The following is a 27,403-nucleotide window of genomic DNA, read 5'->3' as shown; positions in this document are numbered from 1 at the left end:
GTTGGATGTATGGCCAGTAATGGGGCTGACTTTATGGTGGAAATGCCCAATTATCAATCTTTTCAGGAAAAAAATGCATATGTAATTTCTCTCATAATTCATAAGAAGAGTCCTGCTGAATCAGACCAAAGGCCCATCTGGTTTCTAAATGTTCTCACAGTGGCCAAATCCCTATGACAAAATGCTATGATATGCTCCCTGGTTCCCCTTTCCCTGTGGCCTTACCTCCCCCAGAATAGCAGTGACGATGACCTGTCATTCGGAACTCCAGACCGAATTAAGTTCTTAACCCGAGGTACCACTGTAAAAATCTGAAAAGGTAATTGCAGAATATGCACCTTAAAGTGTGTGTCTTGCAGAGGACTCTCCTGAAGAATTCTGGTTCTAAGTTTGAATATAGGTAAACTACAAGAGGTAACAAGTGAGACCATTCCTTCTGCTTAAGTCATCCAGGTAATGTTCACAGGAATAATTACCTTTGCCCATGATTACTAATCTGACTATGCTGATATGAGCAAGTTAATACACAGTGCCCTGCCCTTTTCAAGTGAGCCTTCGACACTTGCTTGTGTGCATTAAAACACTTAAAATCCTTTGAGGAGCTCCTTCTCTTCATACCCCTTTCCGGATTTGGTTAGAATGCTGCCATTTACAATTCTAAATTGAAGCAGTATTGAATTTGCAACACCAAAATACTTTCCCCTGAACATTACTTCAATGGATAGTCTAAGAAGCCATGTTGACGTCTCACTGTAACTTTAGTATTTGGTTTTAGCACTGGTGGGAGTTCAGTGTAAGATTTGAAAGATCAGATTGTTGCCATCCCCTCCCTCTCTCTTCACCGCCCATTTCCAATTGCATGCTGCTTTTGTATAGTATAGTCATGATCTTTGACAAAAAGGCAGAGTAGTTTGAACTGTCTCTTGCCCTTTGGAAAGAGCGAAGATTCTCTAGAATCCTTTATTCTGTTGTCAGGTGCTGTGCCAAGGACTAAAGTCTGCAAATAATGGATCATAAATTGCCACCCCTGGTCTTTAACAGGAAGAGGTATTCAGATGGTTACTTAAAATGCCAAGAGGAATGAGGGGCACAGTGTGAGTCATGCACTGTCTATTGTGAGTCAAGGTTAGAAAACCACTGATAGGCTATAGGGATCACCAACTGCCAGTGTCTGAGTCAAATTATCCTACCAGCTACCAACCCAGATGCAAGAGGAGTACAGTATAGGTGGAAATGGTAGTTGTACTAGTAGAACTTTCTAGCAGGTCATTTCTGGGAGTAGGGATACCACCTTGGCACAACCATTTGCTTCTCAAAGTTACCCTCTTAGCAAAAACTAGTTGGTGTCTGGTCTAGAAAGTAACACATGGTTGTCCCTCATGCATCTAAGCCTAATGTTAATGGTTAATCCAAACAGGAGCAAAAAAAAAAAGGAAACCCAGAATAAAGTCTCGTGTCTCCTCCATTACTACTTTCTGCCCAGTTATTTATACTGTACTATAAAAGTGAATGAGGGAATGAAACTTCCTAGGACCTTTGTAGAACAGCTTTGGTTAGCTGTTTGGAAGATGAGACATGTCCATTACGTGTCTGCTTGTTCTTCCCACAGCAGGAGTGCAAGCTGCAACAAACCCCCGACTCCCTCAAGTGTTGAATACCACAGATTGTTCACATGGGTGTGGTGTGGCTTTCAAAGAGGAGAGAAGGGTATTTTAGATTGTGTTAGCTGCCAGGGAAAAAAGCTACCCTTCCCAAATGCCCCTTGCTGAGAGACCTGATGACTTGAGCGCTGTTCTTTCCTTGCGATTTCTTGACTGTTGACATTCTTGCATTAAAAACAACAACCCCATTTTGTATATTAAGCATGTCAAAGCCTAGCTTAGGACCCAGGTTAAAAGTGAACACTGCATCTAGTCAGTTTCCACATCTCACGTCATCAAAAAAAGTTACCGTACCTCTCTGCAGGAAATGGCTGTCCCCCGGGCTAATTGAGACTTGTCAGACCGTGAGTGTGTTCATCCACATGCCACTAAGCAAAAGTACCATAGAGGTGAGTGCCTCTTGTAAGAAAAGGTCTTGGGGTGAATTCAGTTGTTTTTTAATCCAAAGATGCTCTCTAGTGCTTCCTAAGGAGAGGTGCTTTTCCTTTTCTGTTTAAGCCAGCCACTAGTAGCTATTCAAATACTGCACATTACAGTGATACCTCGGTTTAAGTACACAATTGGTTCTGGAAGTCTGTACTTAATCTGAAGTTTACTTAACCCGAAGCAAACTTTCCCATTGAAAGTAATGGAAAGTGGATTAATCCGTTCCAGACGGGTCCGCGGACTACTCAACCTGAAGCATGCTTAACCCGAAGTATGAGTGTAATTGGTTCTGGAAGTCCGTACTTAACCTGAAGCGTACTTAACCTGACAGGTCTGCGGAGTACTTAAACTGAAAGTACTCAAACCGAGGCATACTTAAACAGAGGTATGACTGTACTAGTGAGTGGGATTTCTGTTCAAGTTATGGAGAGCATGCTGCATGAAGCATTGATAGCAACTAGCTGAAAATTGAGAAACCCTGGGAAGCTGTAGTGTCGGCACCCTGTCTAAAACAGAACTGTGGTACCTCTGGTTATGAACTTAATTCGTTCTGGAGGTCCGTTCTTAACCTGAAACCATTCTTAACCTGGGGTACCACTTTAGCTAATGGGGCCTCCCGCTGCCGCCACCACGCGATTTCTGTTTTCATCCTGAGGTAAAGTTCTTAACCCAAGATACCACTTCCAGGTTAGCAGAGTCTGTAACCCGAAGTGTTTGTAACCCGAGGGACCACTGTAAAAGCCTACAATTCTTAATTATGAATGTTCCTAAACATATTTTACAAAATTCAATTGTAGCATACCATTTTCTGACTAAAAGTCAGAAAGTATCTCATAGAATCTTACGAGTTGGAAGGGACCCTGAAGATCATGTAGTCCAACCCCCTGCAATACAGGAATGTGCAGCTCGTCCCTTACAAGGGATCAAACCTGCAACCTTGGTATTGTTAGCACCACACTCTAACCAACTGAGGTATCCAAGCAGTGGGCTGGCAAATAAACGCTCCCTTAGTCTAGACGTTGAACACGACAAACAAATCAAGCAGGGTACAGGGATAGGATGTTGTTGGTAATTGTATAGTTAGAAACTCCATATGCAACTTATTTAGAAAATCTTAATAAAATTTTCATTGGGGGACGGAAACGATGAGCCACAATTTTTGCAGCTGCTTTCAGCTCTGCCATACTGATGAGCTTCCCTCTAGTTCAGGCATGTCCAAAGTCCGTTTGGGGGGGGCCTAATCCAGCCCGGTGGTCGATTTAATCTGGCTCCCGTGGCAGGTGTAAAATCCTTTAAAAAGCCCAACTTCAATCCTAAAAAAGCTTAACAACTTTGGGGTTAAATGCAAAGAAAAGCTAGTAGTTGATGACAGGTCCCTGGACCTGACATTCAGTGTTAGGGTATTTAAGGACTCTCGTGGGTTTAAAAACACTTTCATGATTCAGTTGACTTCTGGTTTGCCAAATGTTGTTTGTTTGGGTGTCTGCCATAGTAGTTCAGTGGATTTATACAGTGTTAATATAGCTTAAAAGTAAAAGGCAAAATTAAAGACATCTGCTTTCTGTTATGTTAAGATCGAAAAGATTACAATCTGAGGAGTTGACTCTTCATAAATTGATGTTCCTTCCTGTTTGCAGCTGGGATAATATTTTTTTTGTTCTCGCCTCTGCAAAATAAATATAGTTGTCATGCAGGAATCTGGAAAAAGGGATTTATTTACAGAGGTATACATGAATTTCTCCCTTTACCTTTAGCAGAATCCACAGTGTAACCTGCTGAGCTTCCTAATATTTCCCCCCAGAAAAAAATTTGTTTCTCATCTTATGTTTGGCATTTGTCCTACGGGCTGGTCACGAAGCTGGCAAACAGGATACATCCATGGGAAGTGTGCTTTGTTTTGGGCCTTCTCCCAGTATTTTCCCTCCCACCCTCATTGTTGGACAGGAAAACTTCCTGCTTTTACTCTCCCACAGCTCCATGCAGACTGAAATTGGGACAATGTATTGAAGTTAATGTATGCCATATAATTTTCAATACTGTAGATGAAAATAGTTTGTCATGCAATTCTCACCCTGCATGTTTGTTTCCTGAATTCTGATGGATGTCTAGATTGGGTTGGGGGTTCTTGCCCTTCCTCTGAAGTAATAATCTGTTATTAAATTGTATATATGCAAAGCAATTTACATATAGACTAAAGCCAAGAAGTCTGACAGGTTGAGAATATTAGCTACTTACAGGGCTTTATATATGTTCCTCATCTTGTACAGATGTTGCCTTTTAATCAGTCAAGTTCTGAATGTGTAGATTATACAGTACTTTTTAGCATTTTTGATTATCACTTGCTGGCATATCTTCCTTTTTAATAGCAAATTTGCTGGATAGTCTGAAGAACAGCTGCTGGTAACTTAGCAAAGAACTATGTAAACGATAAATATTGCCATTAATAAAGCATCATATCTAGAACTCCTATCCTGTTTCTCCTGTTCATGTGGGATAGTGCAGAAAGCTGTACAACTCCCCGTGGGCCACACTTGATAGGTTGGTGAGGCCACCTACTTCTCAATCACCTATTGTCATAATTTCAGGTGATAGATATCTGTCCATGTTCTAAAGCAGTTGCTGTAACTACTGATCCTTTGAAGACATGTTTTCAGTGCCAGTCAGCTAATTGGTGCTTGGAGCTTGCCTTTAAAGGAGTTCACTGTAACAACCAACCAGCTGTTTGTTGGTTATAGGGAGCCCTTCTTCAGAGAAAGCTGTTTAAATCCCAAACAATGGAGGATGTGGCTTTGAGTCCAAGCCTTTTCCCTCAGCCCTCTCAGCTTCATAAATATAGCTAGCTTAAAAATGAAAAAAAAACCACTAAGTGTTTCAGAAATGATAGTATTAATATGTTGTGATAGCTTGAATTTATAGCTCAGTTATAGATTTGGTACTGTCAGGTGCATAATAAATTCATTTGTCTAGAATTACTGTTATGGACTACCATGCAAATGTCCTGCACACGTGCTCTATAACTTGAATTTGCAGGCGATATTTAACTTACTGGGAATCAGTGTATTTAAAAGTTGTTGTGATAGCTCATGATTGCAAAGAGAAACTTAAACTGCCATTCTGTGACAAGTGGCATTTTTCAGTAACTCCAATATCCTAAAGATGAGATAGTCAAGGCTGACTATGAAGAAGGAAATGATCCAGGTTGCAAGAGCTGAAACAAGTCCAAGCAGTGCAGTGCTGCAGGCTCCCACCCTCCTCTCCTCCTGCACTTCTGGAACATTTGGCTTCACTTTCCATGAATCTTGGCTTGTCCTTGACTACAAAGCAGAGTTTAGTGATTTAAAACAAATCCAGGTTAGTTTTGAAATAAACCAGATTCATAATCCATAGTTTGAAGTTGCCTCTTTGCTTCATACGTTGGGACAAGCCAGGAAGTGAAACAAAATAATACAAGAGGAAAAGCAGGTGGAGGATAGGATTGGGACTTTGGTCATGATAGGGCTAAACCATGATTTAGTGTTAATGTGAACCAGACCATTATTGAGATGTTCGTGTTTGGGGGAGGTGTTTTGGTTGCTTTCCAGTAGCAAACATATAGTAGGAGCACACAACTTCAAACTTGAACCATTTGACCTAAGACTTGCAATGACTCACCACTACCAATATCCTAGAAATCTTGGGCAGCGTGCACAACCTGTACTTACCTGTTTCTGTAAGGTCCTGTCATCTAAAGTGCAAAGCAGCTTTTATTGATTGCTCTGGCCTTGCTGTCATGCCATATCAGTTATCAGATAGGACAGAAGTGCTATGATTGACCTTGGTTTACAAAAGTGCAAAAGGTTGACTGTTCTTACTGTCTGTTTGGGGGTATTTTCCTGATGATGCAAGGTAGCCAGTGGCTGAATAACCCAGCCTTTATTTGCAAACTGATTTGATTAGAGTGGTTGACAGCACAGCTTATTTAGAAGACGTATAGGTTTAACTTGACCCGTTCCCTTCTGCCGCCCCGTCAGACACCCACAACATTCCAGAGCTCAAGGTTATGATAACAAAAGATTGTCTTGTTCTGTACTGCTCCTGAGTGAGATCCAAAGATGACTGATGACATCCTAACATTTGTATGACCTTTCATTATGCTGAGGGTGCTCATGTATATCTGTGGGTTCCATTTGTATCCCTAGGTTTGTGATACCTCTATCTCAGAGAAATTTGGAAATTTGAAAGTACCGGTAGTAATTTAAAAACCTTCCTCTTCTGATATTCGCTGTAGTCATTTTAATGGCATTCTCAGTCCTACTCTGCACTAATACCCTCTCATATTTTGTACCTCTGAATAAGGCAGTGCTTTCCCTTTTTATATGACAGATCAACCTTTATACCGAAAAATCTGAGCCAAGTCTGGGGAAAGTGCTGTTTAAGTATTTCACATTATAATATCTGCACCTTGTGAAGTCCATAGAATCATAGAACTGTAGAGTTGGAAAGGGACCACAAGGGTCATCTAGTCCAACCCTCTGCAATGTAGGAATCTTCTGTACAATGTGGGGCTTGAACCCACAACCCTGAGATTAAGACTCTCATACTCTACTGACAGAGCTATCCCATGATTCATAGGATCATTCATTTCTGCTGCTGCCAGACACTATGTACAATAGTATTTATTATTCCATGTTTTACATAAATTTTGATAGTCTTATTTGGCCCAGGGATACAGGTTTCATGAGGCTTGAAGCCTAGGAGACTTAGCTTTATGCTAGAGCCACGTGTGAGTAAAAAGGAAAAACACTCTTGCCTTGATGAAGGCACCACTTGATTCTGCTGCAAGTGCCCCAGAGTTGGATGATACATTGCAACAGTCTAGATTTGACTGTCCACTCATTTAACAGGGAATCAGTGTATACAGCTCCGGTCCACACATCTTAGGAAAGCTATTGTAGAACTGAAAGAGATGCAGGAAACAGCAACCAAAGTGACTAGGGGCCTGGAACAACTTCTTTGTGAAGAAAAGTTTGGAGCTTTTAAATTCATTGGGAGGGGTGAATAAGGGGAGCATAATAGAAGTTCTCATTTGCTTAATAGTGGGAGATTCAGGAAGTAACGCTTCACACAGCATATACCGTAGCTAAACTATGGCATTTACTTCTGCAAAATTTAGCAATGGCCACCAACTTAGGTGGCAATAAAAATGGATTTGGCAGATTCATGGAGCATAAGGGTATCTAGCTGCTAGTTTTGATGGTTAAATACTACCTCCAGGACAAGAGACACCATGGCTCTGATTTACTGTGATTTACTTAATGTTCTAAAATGATTCCATGTAGTAATGAGAGGCATGAAAACAGCATTGAGCTAGTTCAGTCATGAAGCATTGGGCACACCTCACTCTGCAGTAAGCAGGATTCATATCCTCTGGGCAAAGTGAGCACTTGATGGTTGATTACTCAGCAGGGCCTGTTTACTTCATTGTGACGAGTGCCTCAGATATACCCCAAGGCCCTGAAGTCTACAGCTGCGCACAAACTATACGTTCAAAGCATATGACTTCCCCCAAAGAATCATGGGAACTGTAGTTTAAGGGTGCTGCAAATTGTAGCCCTCTGAGGGGTGAACTACAACTTCCAGGATTCTCATAATGTCCCATTCATTGGTGAAAGTCTTCCTTTAAAACAAGGATTTTGAAGTCTTGGTAGGCACTTATGAAGTTGGTCTACTGGAAAACCATATAACTTTCCAAAATCACACACACAGATACCTATGTATCTGTGTTTTCCTAATATTGCATACTTCTCTGTTTGGACATTTGGTACTTTCCTATCATTTTGGTGCTTCAAACTGAAGCCAAAAGCAAAAGTGCAGGCAGGACACAAGTTTCCATTTTTCCATCAGAAATATTAACTTAAGAGTGTATATGTACAGTACTAAAAAGAGTTCTCTGTGTTAGTGAACTAAAATCTTACCATTAATTAATTAAAACACCTTTACCCATGTTGCAGCCGTATTCCAAAGGCAGCCTGGAGATGTCAGATGGTTCTCTGACATGCAGTTTTCCCCCTAACTTGATCACCTCTTTAAAGTTCAACATCATTATGAACCCACCTCTTCCATCCTATATTCATCACCCCTTTACTTTACTACCATGCCTACTAGCTACAACGGTTATGCTTACCTCCACTCTCCTAGGCAGTATGCCTTTGAATGTCAGTTGCCGCTCAACAAAAGTGGAGAGAGTGATGTTGCGCTCAGGTTCTGCTTTTCGACTTCCCACGGGCATCTGGTTGGCTGTTGTGAGAACAGGGATGCTGAACTAGATGCACCACAGGCCTGATCCAGCAGGCTCGTCTTATGTTCTGGATTTAAATAAACCTTTTGGCAGAAGCCATTCTAATTATTCATCAGTTCATTGTGCATAAGTTTCCACATGGCAAGCTATTTTGAAGAATGCCTTCTCAGCCTTAGGAAGAAATAACAGCCCAGTTCACTGCACTTTTGCAAACAAAAAAACAAACAAAAAAATCTAGACTTGAGAGTTTTATGACCTCAGCATTCTTGTAGCTACACAGTGTTCTTTAGCAAAGGGGCTGTAAAAACCCCTTCACTGTTGCTAGTGATACAAATAAAAACACTAACTTGTAATCCCCTAGAGCTGGCCTAGGGACACTATGGGCATTTAGAAATGTGTATATTGCCATCTTGGATTTGGCAGAGCAGGTTTCCAAACTAGCTAACTGAACCTTGGCTTCCCCAAAGGCCATTACTTTTGCCCACTTAAAATTGAAAAGGGAACTATAGTAGCACAGTTGCATTGCTAGCCAACAGGCAGGCAGCATTTGTCCACTTGAATGAATAGCATCAGTGTTTAAGGACCTGTGGGCATTCAGGCAGAGTCTTGGCAAATTACGAAAGACTTGTTCGATGAAGAGAGGATGGAGCTCCCAATGTCTGCTTCTTTTGGTTTAAGGTTAATTTAATAGGAACTTGTGTTTCTTGATGCTTGCCCTTTCTTTTTGTTTGCCTTGCATCCCTCATCCTGACACTTCTGGCTTCTCATAATCTGCACTGACTTAATTTATCAGGAGTATCCTGGGTATAAAACCTCCCCTTTCAAGACCCCCTTGGTCTGCCACACTATGTAAATGTGAAGGTGCAGTTCTTGTGGGAGTCCCTTTGACTTTGTATTAAAGGAGCCAAATTAATTGGTCTTGAAACCTACCTTTTCCTCTTAGTTCACTTCCAGGTTCACTGTTTTGACTAATTACTGTTTTACCAACAAGAATATGCACATAAAGTTGTATCCAATCAAGTTTTCCCACTGGCAGAGATACCTCTGCAGATGCAACAACACTTCTGTCCTTTCTGCATGCCCCCACAATCTAATCTAATAATTCTGTCACTATTTTGGATAGAAACGGAGGACATCCAATATTTAAATGATGGAAGATTTGGGTGAAGGCAGCCACCTACTTGAAAATACATTGTATTAACTTCAGCCACGTTTCTGACAATATAGTGACATGAGGGCTCTAACCACAATTGTCTTGGAGTAAAAATAGTTCTCTGGAATCATAGGTATTGATTGCTATGAGAGGTGCAGTAGCTAGATATTGGGTTGGCACATACATAATAAGCCAAAATACTTTGAAAGTGAAATGAAACATTAGTGAAGGTGCTTCTTCCATCCCTCAAGAGAGCAGAGGGGGAGCATGCAGGTCCAAGGCAGGCTGTCTCTGGCTCATGGACATAGCATTAAAACATGCTTTTACAATGTGTGTGAACCAGCCCAATGTGCCTTGTTTTGTGACCCAATTTGAAATTGAGTTATAGCATATTGGCAATTCAGTTGAAGTATATAGTGCTCTTCTCAAAGTTTGTTTTTCAGTTGTGTCTTTGTGACACATGCATAATATAAATGTCTTCGTATAATGTAAGTGTGAGGGACAAGGGATACAGGGAAGTCCCTCCCATCTTAAGTTCCAGCCCATCCCCAAGCGCTGGAGAGAGTAGGGAGAGCTCTGCCTCTAGCGGAGAGTCAGGAAGTGGGGTCCGAGGCTCAGGCAAGGTTGCGGAGCCCATGCACCAGGTGGGACAGGAAGTGGGGGGCCCGGGGGGAAGGCCAATCCCCCCAATTCCCGAATTGCGACGCAAACGTAGGGGGAAGAGGTTGGGTCTCCCAAAGCTTCTGTGCTGGAAGAAAACGCGCCAATCGCCATTCGGAGGTTCTGACACCTCACCTTAAGGATGCATATTTACCGCTCTGAACACTGTAAATAATCAGCACTTAATAAAAGACTAAAAAGACCATGCTGGAGTCGTTACTCTAGAGTAGCCATATCAGGCCCCCTGACAGTAAGTATTTAAAGCATGTTCATAGCAGTGGTGGGGAGCTTGTAACCTTTGAAATGTGGTTGGACTCTAATTCCCACCAGTCCCAGTCAAAATGGTCATTGGTCAGGGATGATGGGAGAACGTTGTTCTGAAGAGCCACTGGTTCCCCGCCTGTAATTTGTAGGGTAAGATTGGCTAGTACATACCTGTTTTAAAGGGGCTTATTGTACTTACAACTTTTGCTTTTCTTTTTGTTTAGGACTTTTCAGAACTGGAGAAAAGAGATCCCCAAGAACTAGTTGGTGAGTATGAACAAGCTCTAGCATGCCGGTTCTCATCTATGCTTCCTCGCCCTTCCTGCTCTTCTTGGTTGGCATATGATACAGTATTGGGGATATGCTGAATTTTTGTGAGGTTGCCAGAAGTTACCATTTTGAGAAGAGTAGACCATGGTCTGCTGCTGCTTAGGTTTTGGAGCAGGGGAAAGAGGGAAACCACCCGCCATTGTCAGGCCAAGGAACCTTTGCTTTGGGATGCATGTCCCTTGGAAAGTGCTGCAGCTAAAAGGGAAGGCTTCAGCTTTTGTATGCAGATACCAATCCTCTGTACTGCAATACTTTACTTAAGTGCAAAGCAGTTTCACATTCTTTGGAAATTTGTTAAATGAGGCTCATTTCCCAAGGGGTAAAAATTTCCCAGCAACTTCATTTATGCTCAGCACTCTATAGTACAATCGAACCTTGGTTCTCGAACGCCTTGGTATTCAGATGTTTTGGCTCCCGAACGCCACAAACCCGGAAGTGAGTGTTCCGGTTTGCAATCATTTTCTGGAAGCTGAACGTCCGATGTGGCTTCCACAGCTTCCAACTGAGTGCAGGAAGCTTCTGCAGCCAATCGGAAGCAGCGCCTTGGTTTTCAAACTGTTTTGGGAGTCGAATGGACTCCCGGAACGAATTAAGTTCAACAACCAAGGTATGACTGTATAGGCACATATTGAATTGGTCACATTTGTTAACCTTTTATTCCCATTCATAGGAAATGCTACCTGTATAAACTGTGGTTCTGATACTAGTGGCTGCATCTTGCTTCTTTGAAGGATTTTCTGATGCAGCAACTAAATGTACCTTAAAGCAGGGACTCCCAAACTCTGATGTGTGAGATTCAGGTGTCCCAGAGCATGTCAGTAAAAATGCAATTAAAAATCATACTTAGGCAGCACATAGGACAGCACATTACAATTTCTACAGCTGGCAGAAAAATCATTAGGCGGTCGCCCATGACCCCCAGCAATTTGCAAGTAGTCAGGTGTCTTAGAGCATTATGTCTCAGTGTCTTAGACTTAGAGCATCACATGGTTCATTCTTCACACTACATATGGGTCCTGCTTTACTAATGTTCACTTATCCAAATATGAGGAATTAGTACCCAAACCTTGCTATACACACCACAGATTCAGATATCTGAACAAATTGCATTTTTTTTTACTTCTTTGTTTGCCTTTTGCTGGTTGGCTAAAGATGGAGGGGGAGTGATAAGATTTTTCCGGGGGTGTGTGTGGCTTTTGAGTGTCAAAAATCCTTGTTCGGGAACGGATTAAATTTTTTGCCATAGGAATCAATGGAAATTGTTGGTTCATTATGCAAATGCTCACTTAACAAATGATTTCCCGGGAATTCGTTGTATTTGGTAAGCGGGACCTGTGCATATATGCAAACAAAATTGTATAGCAGTTTTTCAGTTTACAGTGGTACCTCGGTTTACGAACACCTCGGGTTACGAACTTTCGGTTTACGAACGATCGAAACCCGGAAGTAAGTAACCCAAGGTTTCCGAGGCCACGGAAGCGCTCCGGTCTTACCTCGCGGGTAGAAAAGGGCTCCCAGCAGCAGCAGCAACAGCGGCTGCAGAGGAGGAGGCAGGTGGAGACCCCTGCTGCAGCTCCCGCAGCCCCTGCATGACACAGCCTCTCCCCTGCTTGGCAAGCGGCGAGAGGCTTGTTGAGTCGTTTCACTGCGCCGCGGCGGCGGCCGCGGATCTCCGTCTCTCTCGCTCCGCGGTGCCGGTGGGCGACCTTCCTCCTTCTCAGAGCAGCCGCCGCCACCACCAGGCGCCAGGACTGGCCGGGGTGGCTCGCGGTGGCTCGCGGGGTGGCTCGTCGTCGGCTGCTTCTCTTGACCCTGTGCCGACGTCTGTCTCCACCCCGCAGGGGCGCGACTGCGAAGGCCCGGCTTCGCTTCTCTCAACCCCTCCGCGAGGCTGGGCCTTCGCCGTCGCGCTCCTGCGACGTCTCTCCACCTTCTCTGTCGCGTTCCTGGACGGCGCGAAGGTGGAGAGACGTCGCAGGAGCGCGACTGCGAAGTCCCGGCCTCGCGGAGGGGTTGAGAGAAGCGAAGCCGGGCCTTCGCAGTCGCGCTCCTGCGACGTCTCTCCACCTTCGCCGTTGCGCTCCTGGAGGTCGCACCGTCCAGCAACGCGACGGAGAAGGTGGAGAGACGTCGCAGGAGCGCGACGGCGAAGTCCCGGCCTCGCGGAGGGATTGAGAGAAGCGAAGCCGGGCCTTCGCAGTCGCGCTCCTGCGACGTCTCTCCACCTTCTCCGTCGCGTTCCTGGACGGCGCGACCTCCAGGAGCGCAACGGCGAAGGTGGAGAGACATCGCAGGGGCGCGACTGCGAAGGCCCGGCTTCGCTTCTCTCAAGCCCTCCGCGAGGCCGGGACTTCGCAGTCGCGCTCCTGCGACGTCTCTCCACCTTCGCGCCGTCCAGGAACGCGACAGAGAAGGTGGAGAGACGTCGCAGGAGCGCGACGGCGAAGGCCCAGCCTCGCGGAGGGGTTGAGAGAAGCGAAGCCGGGCCTTCGCAGTCGCGCCCCTGCGGGGTGGAGACAGACGTCGGCACAGGGTCAAGAGAAGCAGCCGACGACGAGCCACCCCGCGAGCCACCGCGAGCCACCCCGGCCAGTCCTGGCGCCTGGCGGCGGCGGCGGCTGCAGCTGCTCTGAGAAGGAGGAAGGTCGCCCGCCGGCACCGCGGAGCGAGAGGGACGGAGAGCCGCCGCCGCCGCGCAATGAAACGACTCAACAAGCCTCTTGCCGCTTGCTAAGCAGGGGAGAGGCTGTGTCATGCAGGGGCTGCGGGAGCTGCAGCAGGGGTCTCCACTATGAAGCGGCTCGGGAGTCTCCACCTGCCTCCTCCGCAGCCGCTGTTGCTGCTGCTGCTGGGAGCCCTTTTCTACCCGCGAGGTAAGAGCTTCCGAAGGGACCCCCCCCCCCCCCCGGTTTTCAGCCTCCTTAAATGAGGACAGCGCAGCGTTTCCCATTGTCAGGAACGGATTAATCCACTTTCCATGACTTTCAATGGGAAAGTTTGCTTCGGTTTATGAACACTTCGGTTTATGAACAGACTTCCGGAACCAATTGTGTTCGTAAACCGAGGTTCCACTGTATATGAAAGTGTACGCAGTACTCTAGAGCTTGTATACAAGAGTTGCAAATGTATCAGATTAGAAAAGATCAGAATGTGCTGATCTTGTTTTGCATTCTTGAACCCACAAACAGAAGTCAGTAACTGTAGTGGCCTTTCAAAATTGGATGACTCAGTGGCATATTGATGCCTCATATACTGCCCTACAATTCTATTGTTAGTTGCCAGGAAATAACGAACACCCTCTCTCCCAGGCATGAAGTTACAGATGGCCCAACCCATTTGAGACTGAAGAGGATTTAAGTATATAAATGATGCTTCCTTTTGGGTTAGCATGGGGGGGGATGTCTCAGGGTGATTCTCCAGACTTGGCTGCAGTTCAGCAGCTGGCTGTAAATGTGTAAAATAATTTAAAAGCACTATTTATTTGCAGGGTTTATTATTTAATAATAATAATAATAATAATAATAATAATAATAATAATAATAAACAAATTTTATTTATACCCCGCCCTCCCCAGCCAAGGCCGGGCTCAGAGCGGCTAACACCAAATATCAAACAACTAGTTAAAATACAATTCAACAACAAGACTAAATACATTAAAATTAAAATTTAAAAAATAAAAATGCAACCTAATTCAAAAGGGAAAAGAAAGGGAAAATGGGGGAGGGGATCAGGTTGGCTCCAGGCCAAATGCCAGGCGTAAAAACTCTGTCTTACAGGCCCTGCGGAAAGAAATCGGGTCCCGCAGGGCCCTGGTCTCAGGAGACAGAGCGTTCCACCAGGTTGGGGCCAGTGCTGAGAAGGCCCTGGTTCTAGTTGAGGCTAATCTGATTTCCTTTGGGCCCAGGACCTAAGGTGTTACTATGCAAGATCAATTGCAGAATGTGTTATTTAATGAAGAACAAAGTTGACCCTCTCTCTATACAGATACTCTATAGAAGATTTATAACTACGTAAGTGGCGAACCTGCAGTAAAATGTGATGTGGTGCTCCTCTTCAAGATAATATTCTATTTCCCATCCTTCAGTTTCCCCACTCCCAATGGTCAGCATTCCATACCCACTGAGCAGACTCAGTTCTTACTGCATTGTTGGTGGGATCTGTCCATCTCTGCTTAAACTTTATTCTAAAAATACTTAAGCAAACCTTGGGGTTCCCCCAGCCTGTTGTTACCTCCCCTTTATGGGTAGGAGATGCTGCTTAGTCTAATGGCAACTAATTATAACCAATTAATAAAAGCAACCTAGTATCAATCTAGTGTCACTTTAATCTATTTAATACTACAGTGGCACCTTGGTTTTCAAACGTCTCTGTTGACTAATGTTTCGGTTTTCGATCACTATAAACCTGGAAGTAAATGCTTCAGTTTTCAAACACTTTTCGGAAGTTGAACGTGTCACTTGGCTTCCGTATTGAGGCTTCCATATTGAGTTTTCGGTTTTCAAACGTTTCAGAACTTGAATGATCTTCTGGAATGGATTGCGTTCGAAAACCGAGGTACCACTGTATTCCAGTCCACGATCTAAAATAGCCCTTAAGAGTGGTGTGAATTACTGGTAATAGTAGGTAAGCTTATGGCTGTCTTAATTCCAAACCCTTGACCTGGCTTATAAAACTAGCTTTGTTCAGTTCCTCTTGTAGCCTGTTGGCAAAAGCATAAACTTCAAAGGAGTTCTCCAATATTGTTGTGGAGACTTCTTCCATTATTCTTCCCTTCAGAAATCCATTGGGATAATAAAAGTAATTGAGAAGCATAATGATAGAATTAGATGAGCTAGTTCCTTCCTTATTTCTTACTGCAGATCTTTGTCTTGTTTTGGTATGCTGGAGGTACTAGCTAAAATTTGTAGACCTTGTTCGGGTCCTTTGCAGTCTATAATCAAGCAAGGAACTTCTGCATTTGTCCTCAAGGCCGACCAGCAGCTTAAATTGCTGCAGCACCTTAGCTGGAGTCAGTCATCCATATTCATGGCATGTCAAATAGCCAACTGTGGACAGTTGTACAATCCCAGTTTTTATTTTCATAACCATGGGCTCAGGACACCTATGGTGTCAAAAGCCTCCCTGCTACACATTTAGACATGATGGATTTGGGCAGCCAAGTGGCCACTAGGACACTTTAAATCTGATCATATGGGATCAATTCCCCATGGTGGGTAATTGTTTGTATCAACCCAATGCAAAGCTTCTGGTCTTCACAGCATGCATGGTTTGGCGTACAAGAGGCATTAAAGGCTGTATTTTGAGGAAGGATTTTAAAGGCAGAAGGATTCCAAGAAAATGTTCGTGTTTTGTGAGGCAGCAAAGAGGAACTGTAAATCTTTTTTAATTGAGAGAAAAACCTGGCCCTGTTGATGGACGGGGAAGTAAGACAATAAAAGTTTTTGGCTGGCCACAAGATGAAAGAACCGGGAGGTGATGTAGTACTATAGAATCCCTTGACGTGGCCAGTAGATTACTACAAAAGGAGAAGGATGCCTGTCCGATTTGTGGGTAAAAAGCCAACCGGGCAGATCAGGTTCCTTATATATACGGCTTGTATTCTAGCAATACAATTCCAGTTGTAGTTTTAGCCCCAGCTTATTGGTATATGTTCCCTGTGACTTCCATTGCCTTAGCCAAGCCCTTAGTCAAACCATAGCTTCAAGGTATGAATAATTATTTACTTCACAAGCCAGAGGTTGGGTGTGCCTATAATGGTGAATCATGCTGATATTCAGCTTCCTGCATTCCCCTTGCAGTACGCCTTAGGCTGGAAGCCAGCGGGCGCACACACCCAGTCAAACGGTACAGCCAATGTCAGGTCACCACACCTGACTGGCACAAAAGTGGATTTGATCTTTGGGGGAAATGACAGGGTGTAGAACGCACAAAATGTCCGAAACATACATTCCTCAGGGGCGTAGGAAGAGGGGGGCAATGAGAGCACGCCGCCCCCGGCAGCGCGATCCCAGTAGGGTGCCATTGCGGATGCCCCCCCCCCCCGTGCGCCACCCCCACCCCGGCTCTGCCCCGGGGGCCGGAGCATGAAGCTCCACCGCTGACATTCCTTTCCATTTATTGCGGAATTAAGGTGAAGGCAGCAGGTGTAATGTTGTGCATTTCACACTGTAACAAAATTTATTCCTGAGAATACCTCCTTGATTTCAGCATATTGATAAACAGTTGGTTTGTTGTTATCTTTCTGTGTCACTCAGGAGATTATATAGGGGCTCCCCCCCCCCTTGGGGCACTTTTTATAGCTACTTGATAGCTTTTGTTGCCGTTATTGTAAGAAGCGCCTGACGCACATGTCTATCAACCATTTCCTCTTGGGTGCAGATTGGCATGCGGAGAGAAGGTGGCACATAATCTTACAGTAGAAAAGAGCGAGGCTGAGAATGGGGAGTGGGGTAGTGAAAAGTCCGAATTCTGAAACAAACCTTCAGCCATATAAAAAGCTAAGTCTCAAGAGAATGCTTCCTAGTTCCCTTACACCCTGAGCTCTGGTGTAGTCGATCATAGGAGAGCGACCAAATTTCAGATGTTAAAATATTAACCTATTCGCCACCAAAGAAGCTCATTAAACAGATTAAATTTATTTAGAAAGCACGTGCAAGGATGCAATAAAATCACAAACCAAATTATTAAAGGAAAACATATATAGATGAAACTAACAGTATTTGCTGCCTAGTTGTAAATGCCATCTCTCTAGCAGGCCGCTTCTGGCACTGTTTATTCTGTGCCATTCCCTGAGCTCCCGTCAGTGTCTTCTGTAGAACAGTATTAAATCCTTTTCCTGCCTAACAAGGACCCTCAAGAAAACACAAAAGCCTAATACCTAGCTAGCTTGAAATTGCACATGAGGTTTGGGTATCTGACTTCATGAATCCCACTTTTAAAAATGGTGTTTCACCTTTTTCCTCAGATGTCTGGTCTCTGTTGTAATGAAACATCGGTACCACCACCACTTGGTACTTGTGACATTCTTAATTAAAAAATAAGCACACCCCTCACATCACTGGCTTTGTAACCTCTAACAAGTCCGTAGCTTGTTGTCAAGGGGCTCTGGAGCCAGACTGTGTTCCTCTGGGGATGTTGGCAAGATTTCTATCCTTCACAGAAGCACATTCTCTGGAAATGCCAAAGGACATTTCTTTGTTACTTGTGACTGCTAGCGAATTTAACCCTAAATAGCATCCTAATGGAAGAGCTTGGTGCTGGAGAGGAGGGCATGGAAGATGCCCAAATTGCAGAATCCTGAAGGCAGAACTATAATTTTAAACTGAGGCCTGGATGTTTGTTTGCCTTTGATTACAGTGGATACAAACATGACAAGACACCAGTGGTAAAAAGCTAGAAGCAGATGCACGACTAAGTCTTCAGACTATATGCTCATGTTTGTAGAGCCGTCCTGTCTACAAAAGGCTCAGAGCAGATAAAAGTAATAGGAATATAGCAGAATATTTTGCCCCTCCATCCTTTGATGGACATAAGAGTCATCAGTCCTTCAGTTAATATTAACTGGAAGCAAGTAGTGTAATACAGTTGCTTGTGAACTATAATGCCTGCCTGCAACTGGGGAAATCTTTCTGCCGACACATGCTGTTTGCGATGTAAACATTGCTGCCCTGAAAGTAGGAAAGTTCTAATCATGTTTTTATTATATTGTTTAAAAAATGGAAAAATGCAGTGGAAAAGGGATTTCCAGGATGAATGCCCCCACCCTGCCCACTTTTTAAGTAGTAGCCTGTTTTCAAGCTCAGAGTAAAGCATTTGTTCACAAACGGCATATTGTCTGAGCTTTTCAGGCCAAGACTGAAGGCAGAGCCTGATGCCAAGGAAAGGGACAAGAGTGTGGTACACAGTGTCGCCTTGGAATAATGTCCTTTTGAAGAGCAGCCTTTTTCCTGTACTTGTAGAAACATTGTGTCTAATTCTCTCTATCACCAACAGCCCACATGCATTTAAGAACAAAACCCGGACGCTGCTGCATGTTGGTCAGGTTATGCCCCTGTTTTGGCAGTTGTGATACATTTTAAACCAGAAATGTTCAGCATTTGACCTGTATCTTGTTCCAGTTCTCTCTAAACAATTCTCTACTGCATTCAGTTCTTTGATAAACTTCAGGCTTTCACTTATCCCTTTTAAAAACTGATTTGCCCACATAATTTTAGAACCATCATATTTTGAGATGCAGATTTTGGAAATAATTGCAATGCCAAAATTCTCAGTCATCAATGTTGAGTGAAATATTTAACTGTCAAGAGGCACTGATCACACTTCTCGATGCTCCCGGTGGTGGTTCTTAAACTGAATTGCCAGGAATTACTTGATGCATTTGTAGTTGAAAGTAGCTCTCGGAGAAGATGTATTATTCCCAGGGCAACACTGCAGTCAATTTAAGAAAGTTTAAACAGTAATTGTCTGTGGCTACAATTTGCTTTAAGAATAATCAGCAGTTGTTTTGTTGCTCTTATTGGGTACTGTGCCTTGCATATGAACCAGTTGTCACCCTGGTCTAAACCAATACTAATAATATAAGATGGTAAATATGAAAAACACTTTCCCCCAAAAAATTAAAGCTGAAGAATTGGGTTAAAGATAGAAGCATTAAACTTCCAATTTCCTGCATGTCTGCCAATGCACTTGCTTCTCAATCTTCAGAAACCACTGACAAAAAGGGGATTGTTTCTTTTTTAGATCAGTACAGGAACTTAACATGCTTAAATCTCTTTAATGCTCTTTGCTATTCTAATGGCCTTCTTTCTATTTCTAGCTTCCTTCTCTGAGCGAGTAAGAAACATGTCTCCTGATGAGATCAAAATTCCTCCAGAACCCCCTGGCAGATGTTCCAACCACTTACAGGTCAGCTTCTTAACTTTCCATTTTTCAAATCCTATTTCTGTAAACCATCTCATATATTGTATCTTGTTGAGGTTTTGACTGTAACTCAAAATTCCACAAAGGTTGCTAGTGTTCTTAACCACCTTTTTGTTTCAGCCAGCCTGGCAAATAATTATTGAATTTGCACATTCTCGCTCACCGCTGAGCAAGGCCTTCCTACCTTTGCCTTCCTACTTCAAGCCCCACCCACCCCCCTGAAAAGCCACTCATGAAGGTCAAGGAACCTTCTGGAATGGTGTACAATGTGGTATGGAGAACTGAAATGGGCATGAGACTTAGTGGGAATCTGGTCCTCCTCTGCCTTTGAGCTAGGGCACTGTCAGTGGGCAGTTCCCTAAACCGGATGGATGGAAGGTTGCCTGCTCCTGATGGGGTTACACTCCCTCTGAATGAGTGGGTATGCAGCTTCTGGATCCATTGCTGTCACCTGAGGCTCAGGTGGCAGAGTGCCTTCCATCAGCTTCGGCCAGTGCAGAATTCAGCAGCCAGGTTGCTCCCCGGGGCAAGATAGTTTGAGCATATAACCCCAATCCTGGCCCAACTGCATTGGCCGCCAATTAGCTTCTCAGCCTAATTCAAGAGGAATATAAAGCCACTATCCGTGTATAGGATGACCCCAGGTTTTTTACATGATTTTTGAGTCAAAAAACCTCGTCTAATGCACGAAAAAAATGCAGTATTTTTGTGTTTCTAAATGGTAAAGTGCCGTGTGATCCTCAGATGAAGGGCAATATAGAAATTTCATAAATAACAACAACAACATAAGCAACAATCCAGATAAAGGTGTGTATATTGCTTTTAAGTGTAAAAGAACTCTTTTGGGGCGAGGAGAGTGTGCCATTTAACTTCTCTTTCAATACATGTGTGTTTGCTGTGCAGCATTCTGGAATATTGCCACTGCTTTGTATTGATTCTATGACTCTTTTCTATGTAGGACAAGATACAAAAGCTGTATGAGAGGAAGATAAAAGAGGGCATGGACATGAACTATATCATTCAAAGGAAGAAAGAGTTCCGCAACCCAAGGTAAGACTGTCTGGTTGCATCTAAAGGGTTCCACAAGCTACATATAATCCTCTTCTGATTTTGTAACCTCTTCAGTGAGAAGAGGGCCTGGTTAGAAATGAATAAAGATGTGCAACGCTGAAAAAAATAATGTATTTTATTGTTTATTTCAGCATCTATGAGAAGTTGATCCAGTTCTGTGCGATTGATGAGCTTGGCACAAATTACCCCAAGGTGAGTGGAACAAATAACTTGGGTGGGGAGGGGGGATGTTAGATGGGATTCATGATGTCTGTGAGAATAGGCTCCTATTCTCCAGGTTTTTAGACAGGTAGATGAAACAGTCCATTGAATGCAAGCAGTTTCCTGTCTTGTAACCTAGAAAAATGAGTGACCCAAAGAGGCAGTGTGGCCATATCCCTATTTAGACTTTAATACCTCACACCATTAGAATTGATGAGGGGGAGAGCAGGGCCATACTCGCTGGTCCCGTCCCCTCCCATCATCCAGCTCTGTCAGTATATGCATTTGAAGATAAACACGTGGGTTTGGAACTTTGCATGATTTAGGATCCTAGCCATGATGAAGATGCAATAGAGGGGATGGGGCGAGTGAACACAACCCCACTCTCACTTCACACAGTTCTGGCTAAATACCCTCTGCACAGAATTCAGTACAGTCTCAACGTTCTGCTGTTACTGAGTTACTCTTCCCCATAGTTGTGCCAAAGTACATGACCTGATCAAGGCATTTAAGGGATGAACGATCTGTGACAGCTAATCCCCTGGCCATCATTCTCTGTCCTTTAGCACCATCTTTCTTTCCCACTTGGATTCTAGCTGTCAGGATAATGTTGTGAGGTCTATAAACTTTTATATATTGACTCTTTTTTTGAAGGAAATAAAACTGGAATGCAGAATTAAGAGCTTTGTCTTCTAACTTTATATATTGTATATCTTAAAATTCGTATTTACATAACTTTTCTCTCTCTTCTCTTTTAGGACATGTTTGATCCTCACGGGTGGTCTGAGGACTCTTATTATGAGGCACTAGGTATTGCATCCAGCTTTTGTTTCAATACCCTCTCTAGTGTTTGTGAATGATTCTGGAGCTTTAGAGATGGTTTAATTGAACCTATTTATCTGTACGGTGCCTTTTCTTTAAGGAGCTCAAAGCACTGTACATGGGGATCTATACCATTCCCCCCCCCTTTATCTGAATGGGAAGAAACTAGTTGCTTGTTGACTGTGTCCTGGGGAGCATATTTTTATTGGAAAGGGCTCTACACCGAAAATATTATTTTGGGAAGCAGGCACACTTAAGAATCAATGCTATCAGTTTCTTCTTAAATGTTGTAGTCCTGTTGATCCTCCTGGCATGGGAAGCTCTAATGGGGATTCAGAATTGCTTTGCGTTGTTGAATCTATTGAGTGTGCTCACTGTTCTGTGGTTCTATTTCCAGCAAAAGCACAGAAAATTGAAATGGACAAGCTGGAAAAGGCCAAGAAGGAGCGAACTAAGGTACCAGATTATAACTTCAGAATATAGAGAGATTGTTTTGATCAATGCTCGTTCTACTGATATTAATCCAACTGCTTAACCACCCAGTCATAAAAATTTCTAGTAGTCACACTGAGCAAATCAGAAATTTGCTTTTTATATGGGTTACCAGTATTCTTGAACGTGAGCATGAGATGTTATTTGTGATATTCATCTGTGCATTCATCCAGAGCCACCCCATTGCTATCCATCATAAAACAGAGCAGACTTATAGGAGAGGCCTGAATTTGTGTACATTACCCAAATAGTTAGCAAGACATGCACACCTCAATAGTAGTTGAGAGTTTCCTGGCAGCAGACATTTCTGTGGCTAACTTCTTTGTCTTAGTCACTCAGTTTGCCCCTTTTGTTTTACTTCCTGTAATAAGTGTCCAGCTCTGTGATTTTCTTTTCTCCCATGATCATAGACTTGTAGACATGTGCTCAGACTGTGGTTTCTCTGGTTGCTGGATTGTCATCTGTAACGCAGACTATATAAGTCATGCATGTAGAGACATGAATTGCAGAAGCCTAAATTGTACAGTGAAGGAACTTGAGATTCCAACTTCGTTTTTCGAAGTATCTTATGGGATTAGAGGACTAGAATTTGTCCCTCCAAAATGGCTCCATCTGAGTCTGAAGATGAAATTGGTCCCCTTGTCGGGTGTGTGTGCGCACACACACACACACACAAATATTTTATTAACTACTAGCAGCTAGTTATATCTGTTTTCATTTATTGAATCTCTAACAATTTATACAGTTGTGTGTCTTCCTCAGTCCCAAAAGATGTCCTGCTCATAAACCCTTTTTTGCCATGTTCCTAATGCCAACAAATCGGTATCATAAACACAGAATATGACTTGCTTCCACTTCTTTTCTAGATTGAGTTTGTAACAGGCACTAAGAAAGGAACAACAAACGCTCCCTCTACAACCACCACAACAGCCAGCACTGCAGGTGGTGGTAAGTTAAACATCCTGACTTTGCATTTTAAATTTGGAATCTTAATTCTGGAACACACAAAAGCCATGGAATCTTCATCACATGTCTCTTCCTTTTGGCATTTACTGTGAGAGAGCAAATAAACTGCAAATTATGCAGCCCATACAAATTGAGTAACTTAGAACAGAGTTCATGAAACTGTAAAATTAAGTATCTTATGTAATCCTATCTGCAGAAGTTGAGCATTCTTACCAGAACAAGCATGCTGATAGACACTGATAGAAGTATTTGGGGAAAACAAATTGCATTTTATGTCATACTGTGGAAATGGTCTAATTACGTAGGAATTGTGATGCTCTGCAGGATCTTGCTTATAGGACAGTGGTATTTACTTTTGGCAGAGAGACTGACAGCTGTATTTCTAGGGGGACTGTAGAACAGGGATGGAACACTTTCAGTGGCATATTACAGATTTTCAAAACATAAAGCAGTATATAATTTAGACTGTTTTGCAGGAGGTAGGGTAGAACCACCATAATTAAATAGATGTAATTCTTTGGGGGTTTTCGGTGCTTTTAGGCTGCCTTCTGTCAAAATCTGTGTTCTTATGCAGACTGTCCCACTTCAGAATGGTGGTGGAAGAAACTGCATGTTTAAAAAGTTCCCACACAGAAGATCAGGAGGGAAAATGGATAGACTAGTAGAATCCTTCTCCCTGCTGAACTAGACTCTCACTAATAGGGGGTTACTGATATGAAGAAATTATTCAGATGCATTCTGAATATGAATTCTGCTACCAGAATTCTAAATTGGGACAGTCATAGGAGGACTGTGCTTTCTGGAGCATGTAAGTTGGTTCTGTCGGCATGAAATGGCTGAAAACCTTATCATTTAATGGTTGCTCTTCAATGAATCGTGACAAAAAGCATCTTGTCTGATCAGGGCCATTGAAATTAATGCTTGCTTGTTACATATCACAGATGCACAGAAGAGGAAAAGCAAGTGGGATTCTGCCATTCCTGTGACAACAATAGCTCAACCCACCATTCTCACTACTACTGCAACACTGCCAGCTGTTGTAACCGTCACAACCAGTGCAAGCGGCTCCAAAACAACAGTGATCTCTGCAGTTGGCACCATAGTGAAAAAGGCAAAGCAATGACAAGTGCAGTGAAGAGACTTGACTATAAAGTTTTCCGCCCCCAGACTGATTCATGCCAAAAGCACCACTTGCAGAAGTCAAAAGCGTAGGAGGTACTCTTCTTCTGGTGCAAAAACGAAAGGCTGTTTAAAAAATGGACACACAAGAGGAGGAGGTGGCTATGCATAATCACAACAGATACCTATGCGTGAAGAAGCTCTCTTTGTTGGAGGAGCTGCCCCTTACCGAGTTGCGTGCAATGAAATGTCAGTGTGTAAATATTAGTTCACTAAATGTTGTATTATAATTGTGACTGTCTTAGGATCCTTTGAACTCTGTGAAATGAGAACTTGAGCAAGAAACTACTGAAGTCAATCAGTTGCACTGTGAACCATTTAATACTGAGTAACATTTACTTGCTCTCACTTCTCATCTCTGCCTCCAGCAATTATAGGCAGGGGTGCCTTATTCAGTTTTCCTGCAGATAACTGTAAGAGTCAAAAATAATTGATTGTATATAGGCTCAATTTCATGCAAACCATGATAGAGACTTGTGTGGATTGCCCTTATGTCACCCATTTAGTTTCATTCATCTGGGGGCTTGAAAGACTGGACATTTGAAACTGCAAATCAACATTGATGTGTATGTCTAGCCGTTTGAGAACCATTGCGCATAATTTGGACTCTACTGAGGAGAAGGAGCTTGTGAAACAAAAAGAAGCACCAAATAGTTTCTACAGATGTAAGCTGGTGTTAGCTCTCATTTGCGCCCTTTAAATGTCAGTGTGCATGTTAGTGACATGGGTACCAAACTGTATAATTGCAATAATGCTGCCATTTTCACCATTCTAATGACAAAGATGCTGTTGATTTGTATAAGCTTTCTTACCTGTGTAACTGAACTTTGGAATATAAAAACAATTTTTTTATTTAAAAAAATGTATTTTTTTTTTGCTGCTGGTGTTTAATCTGCCTTCCATTCTAACTGGTAAAAGAATGTGTAACACAGGTGGAGGGGAGAATGCTAGGGGTGCTGTTGCTATACTTTTAACTCATAGAGTCAAATACAGTGGTACCTTGGTTTAAGAAGAGTTTAGTTTATGAACAACTTGGATTAAGAACGCTGCAAACCCGGAAGTAGGTGTTTTGGTTTGTGAACTTTGCCTTGAAAGCAGAATATATCCCGCTTCCTGTCGAGTGTGTTCCATTTGTAAATTGAGTCCCCCGCTGCTACGCGAAAGCACGCCCTGGTTTAAGAACGCTTTGGTTTATGAACAGACTTCCGGAACGGGTTAAGTTCATAAACCAAGGTACCACTGTACTCAGTCATTTCTATTAACATAGCTGACTAACGTCTAAAAATTGGACATAAGAGCCCTGTTCCCACACAGTGGCCAACCAGACTTTGAGGAGGAAGTCCACAAGCAGCATTCTCCTGCTCATGATTCCCAGCAGCTAATATTCAGAGGTATCAAGGCTAGCAGATTTAATTTGTCTGCAACCCCCTTTTAAAATGATCCAAGTTGATGGCCATCTATGGAAAGTGACAATGCAAAAGCTCCAAACTTCAGCTCTCCAGATATTTTGGACTACAGTTCCCATCATCCCTGACCCCTGGTCCTGTTAGCTAGGGATCATGGGAGTTGTAGGCCAAAACATCTGGAGGGCTGCAGTTCGGGGGTGCCTGGCTTAGGCCTAAAAGCACAAGAAAGGTGGTGCATACTGGGAAGTATGTACTGCAAAGGGCACCAAGGGGAGGCTTCAGATGGTCAGAATGCAGCCTCTCAAGTCTTCTTGTGCACTACCTTGTTTTTATCCAGAGATGGTTCATGCTACTGGTTTGAATATGTGAATGGCGTAAGCCTTTATACCTCAGCTAGCCTCTCCCCCATATATGTTAACATCAACAAAATGCCTTTGAAGATTACATCTGTGCACTGTTGGCACAGAAGCTCCTTACTAGTGGAATGAGTTCTCTAGGCATGTCTACCTGTATTCAACCCTGCAGTCTTTTCAGAAGATTCTAAACCAAAACTCTCCTTGTCCCAATAGTCTTTAAAAGCGTCCAATTTATTGCAATCCTCTGCACACTTGCCTTTGAGTAAGCCACAGCTATGCCTAAGAATGAATAATCAGTCCTCTGCTGCTGTCAGTCTTCCGTATTAACTTAGCTGCTCCTCGACCCGGGGTGGAGTTGACTTTTTAAATTTGTTTTTTAATACTTGGTTTTATTATATTGATTTTGTAAATTGCTTTGAGCTAAGAAGAAAGCTTGGCATGGTTTGTTTTTTAAAATAATACAGGTCAACATTCTTGCCTTTGAGCTTATCAAAACAGGAGTGAAAATATAAAAATATGGAGATTTTGTAAAGGCTCAGAAGGGCATGCTCTGGATTGCTTTCCTTTCCACACCCTCCTTCTGAAAAATGATGCTGTTTGTGAGAGATCGTTCTGTTGAGCTTTATCATCTACCCTCTGACAACTCCCTCACTCCCCTCAAAATGAGTCAGAACTGCTGCTGCTGCTGCTCCTGAGTCTCCTGGAGGAGACACTTTATAGTCAGATACAGCTGCTTTCTTGCAGCTGACTAGCTGTTCCTAGTTTTCATATTGGGGTGGTATTCAACTCACAGTGCACCCACTGAAAGGAACATTTCTAAGATCCATGTGCTAAGTCTACTTGGAATAAAACTTAGTTGAATACCACCTTTTGTTATGGTTTTACCTGCTTTTAAATCTTGGGTGCAACTCTGGCTATTTTCATTGCATGCCCACAGTGAGTATGAAACTAATAGCAATTTGCTAGTATTTGCTAAGATGCTGTGGCAAAGTTCCTCCCTGCCCTTGCTACCCCTCCAAGTCTGTTCCAGATTATCAACTTGATGCCATGCTCTCCATGATGAAGGGAACCCTCTGGAAAGAGACCACACCTGCTGTACAATGTAAGAAGTAGGTCCTAAGACCCTTAATCCCGATCCTTAAAATACAATCTGAACAAAATTGGTGAAGCAGCAAAGAGTTTATTGAATACTGTACATACATTCTTGCAACAATGGGTGT

At 43.1% G+C, this 27,403-nt stretch overlaps 1 protein-coding gene across 3 annotated transcripts in view; it reads left to right on the top strand.

The window, feature by feature from the left end:
• The window catches only part of SAP30BP (SAP30 binding protein), a 36,592-nt gene extending 9,961 nt beyond the window's left edge, over window positions 1–26,631 (top strand). For all 3 annotated transcript variants that reach the window (XM_060271840.1, XM_035104493.2, XM_060271841.1), the window contains 8 exons: window positions 10,666–10,708; window positions 19,587–19,675; window positions 20,649–20,740; window positions 20,893–20,953; window positions 21,721–21,772; window positions 22,182–22,240; window positions 23,143–23,224; window positions 24,184–26,631. In XM_060271840.1, coding sequence (XP_060127823.1) covers window positions 10,666–10,708; window positions 19,587–19,675; window positions 20,649–20,740; window positions 20,893–20,953; window positions 21,721–21,772; window positions 22,182–22,240; window positions 23,143–23,224; window positions 24,184–24,365 — 660 coding nt within the window. In that variant the 3' untranslated portion in view covers window positions 24,366–26,631. The remainder of the gene's footprint in view (window positions 1–10,665; window positions 10,709–19,586; window positions 19,676–20,648; window positions 20,741–20,892; window positions 20,954–21,720; window positions 21,773–22,181; window positions 22,241–23,142; window positions 23,225–24,183) is intronic.
• Window positions 26,632–27,403: the final 772 nt, after the last annotated feature.

This window comes from Zootoca vivipara, chromosome 2 (genome assembly GCF_963506605.1).
Source record: "Zootoca vivipara chromosome 2, rZooViv1.1, whole genome shotgun sequence".
Lineage (NCBI taxonomy): Eukaryota > Metazoa > Chordata > Lepidosauria > Squamata > Lacertidae > Zootoca > Zootoca vivipara.
Note: the sequence above shows the minus strand (reverse complement) of the source record. Positions and strands in the feature narration are given on the sequence as shown.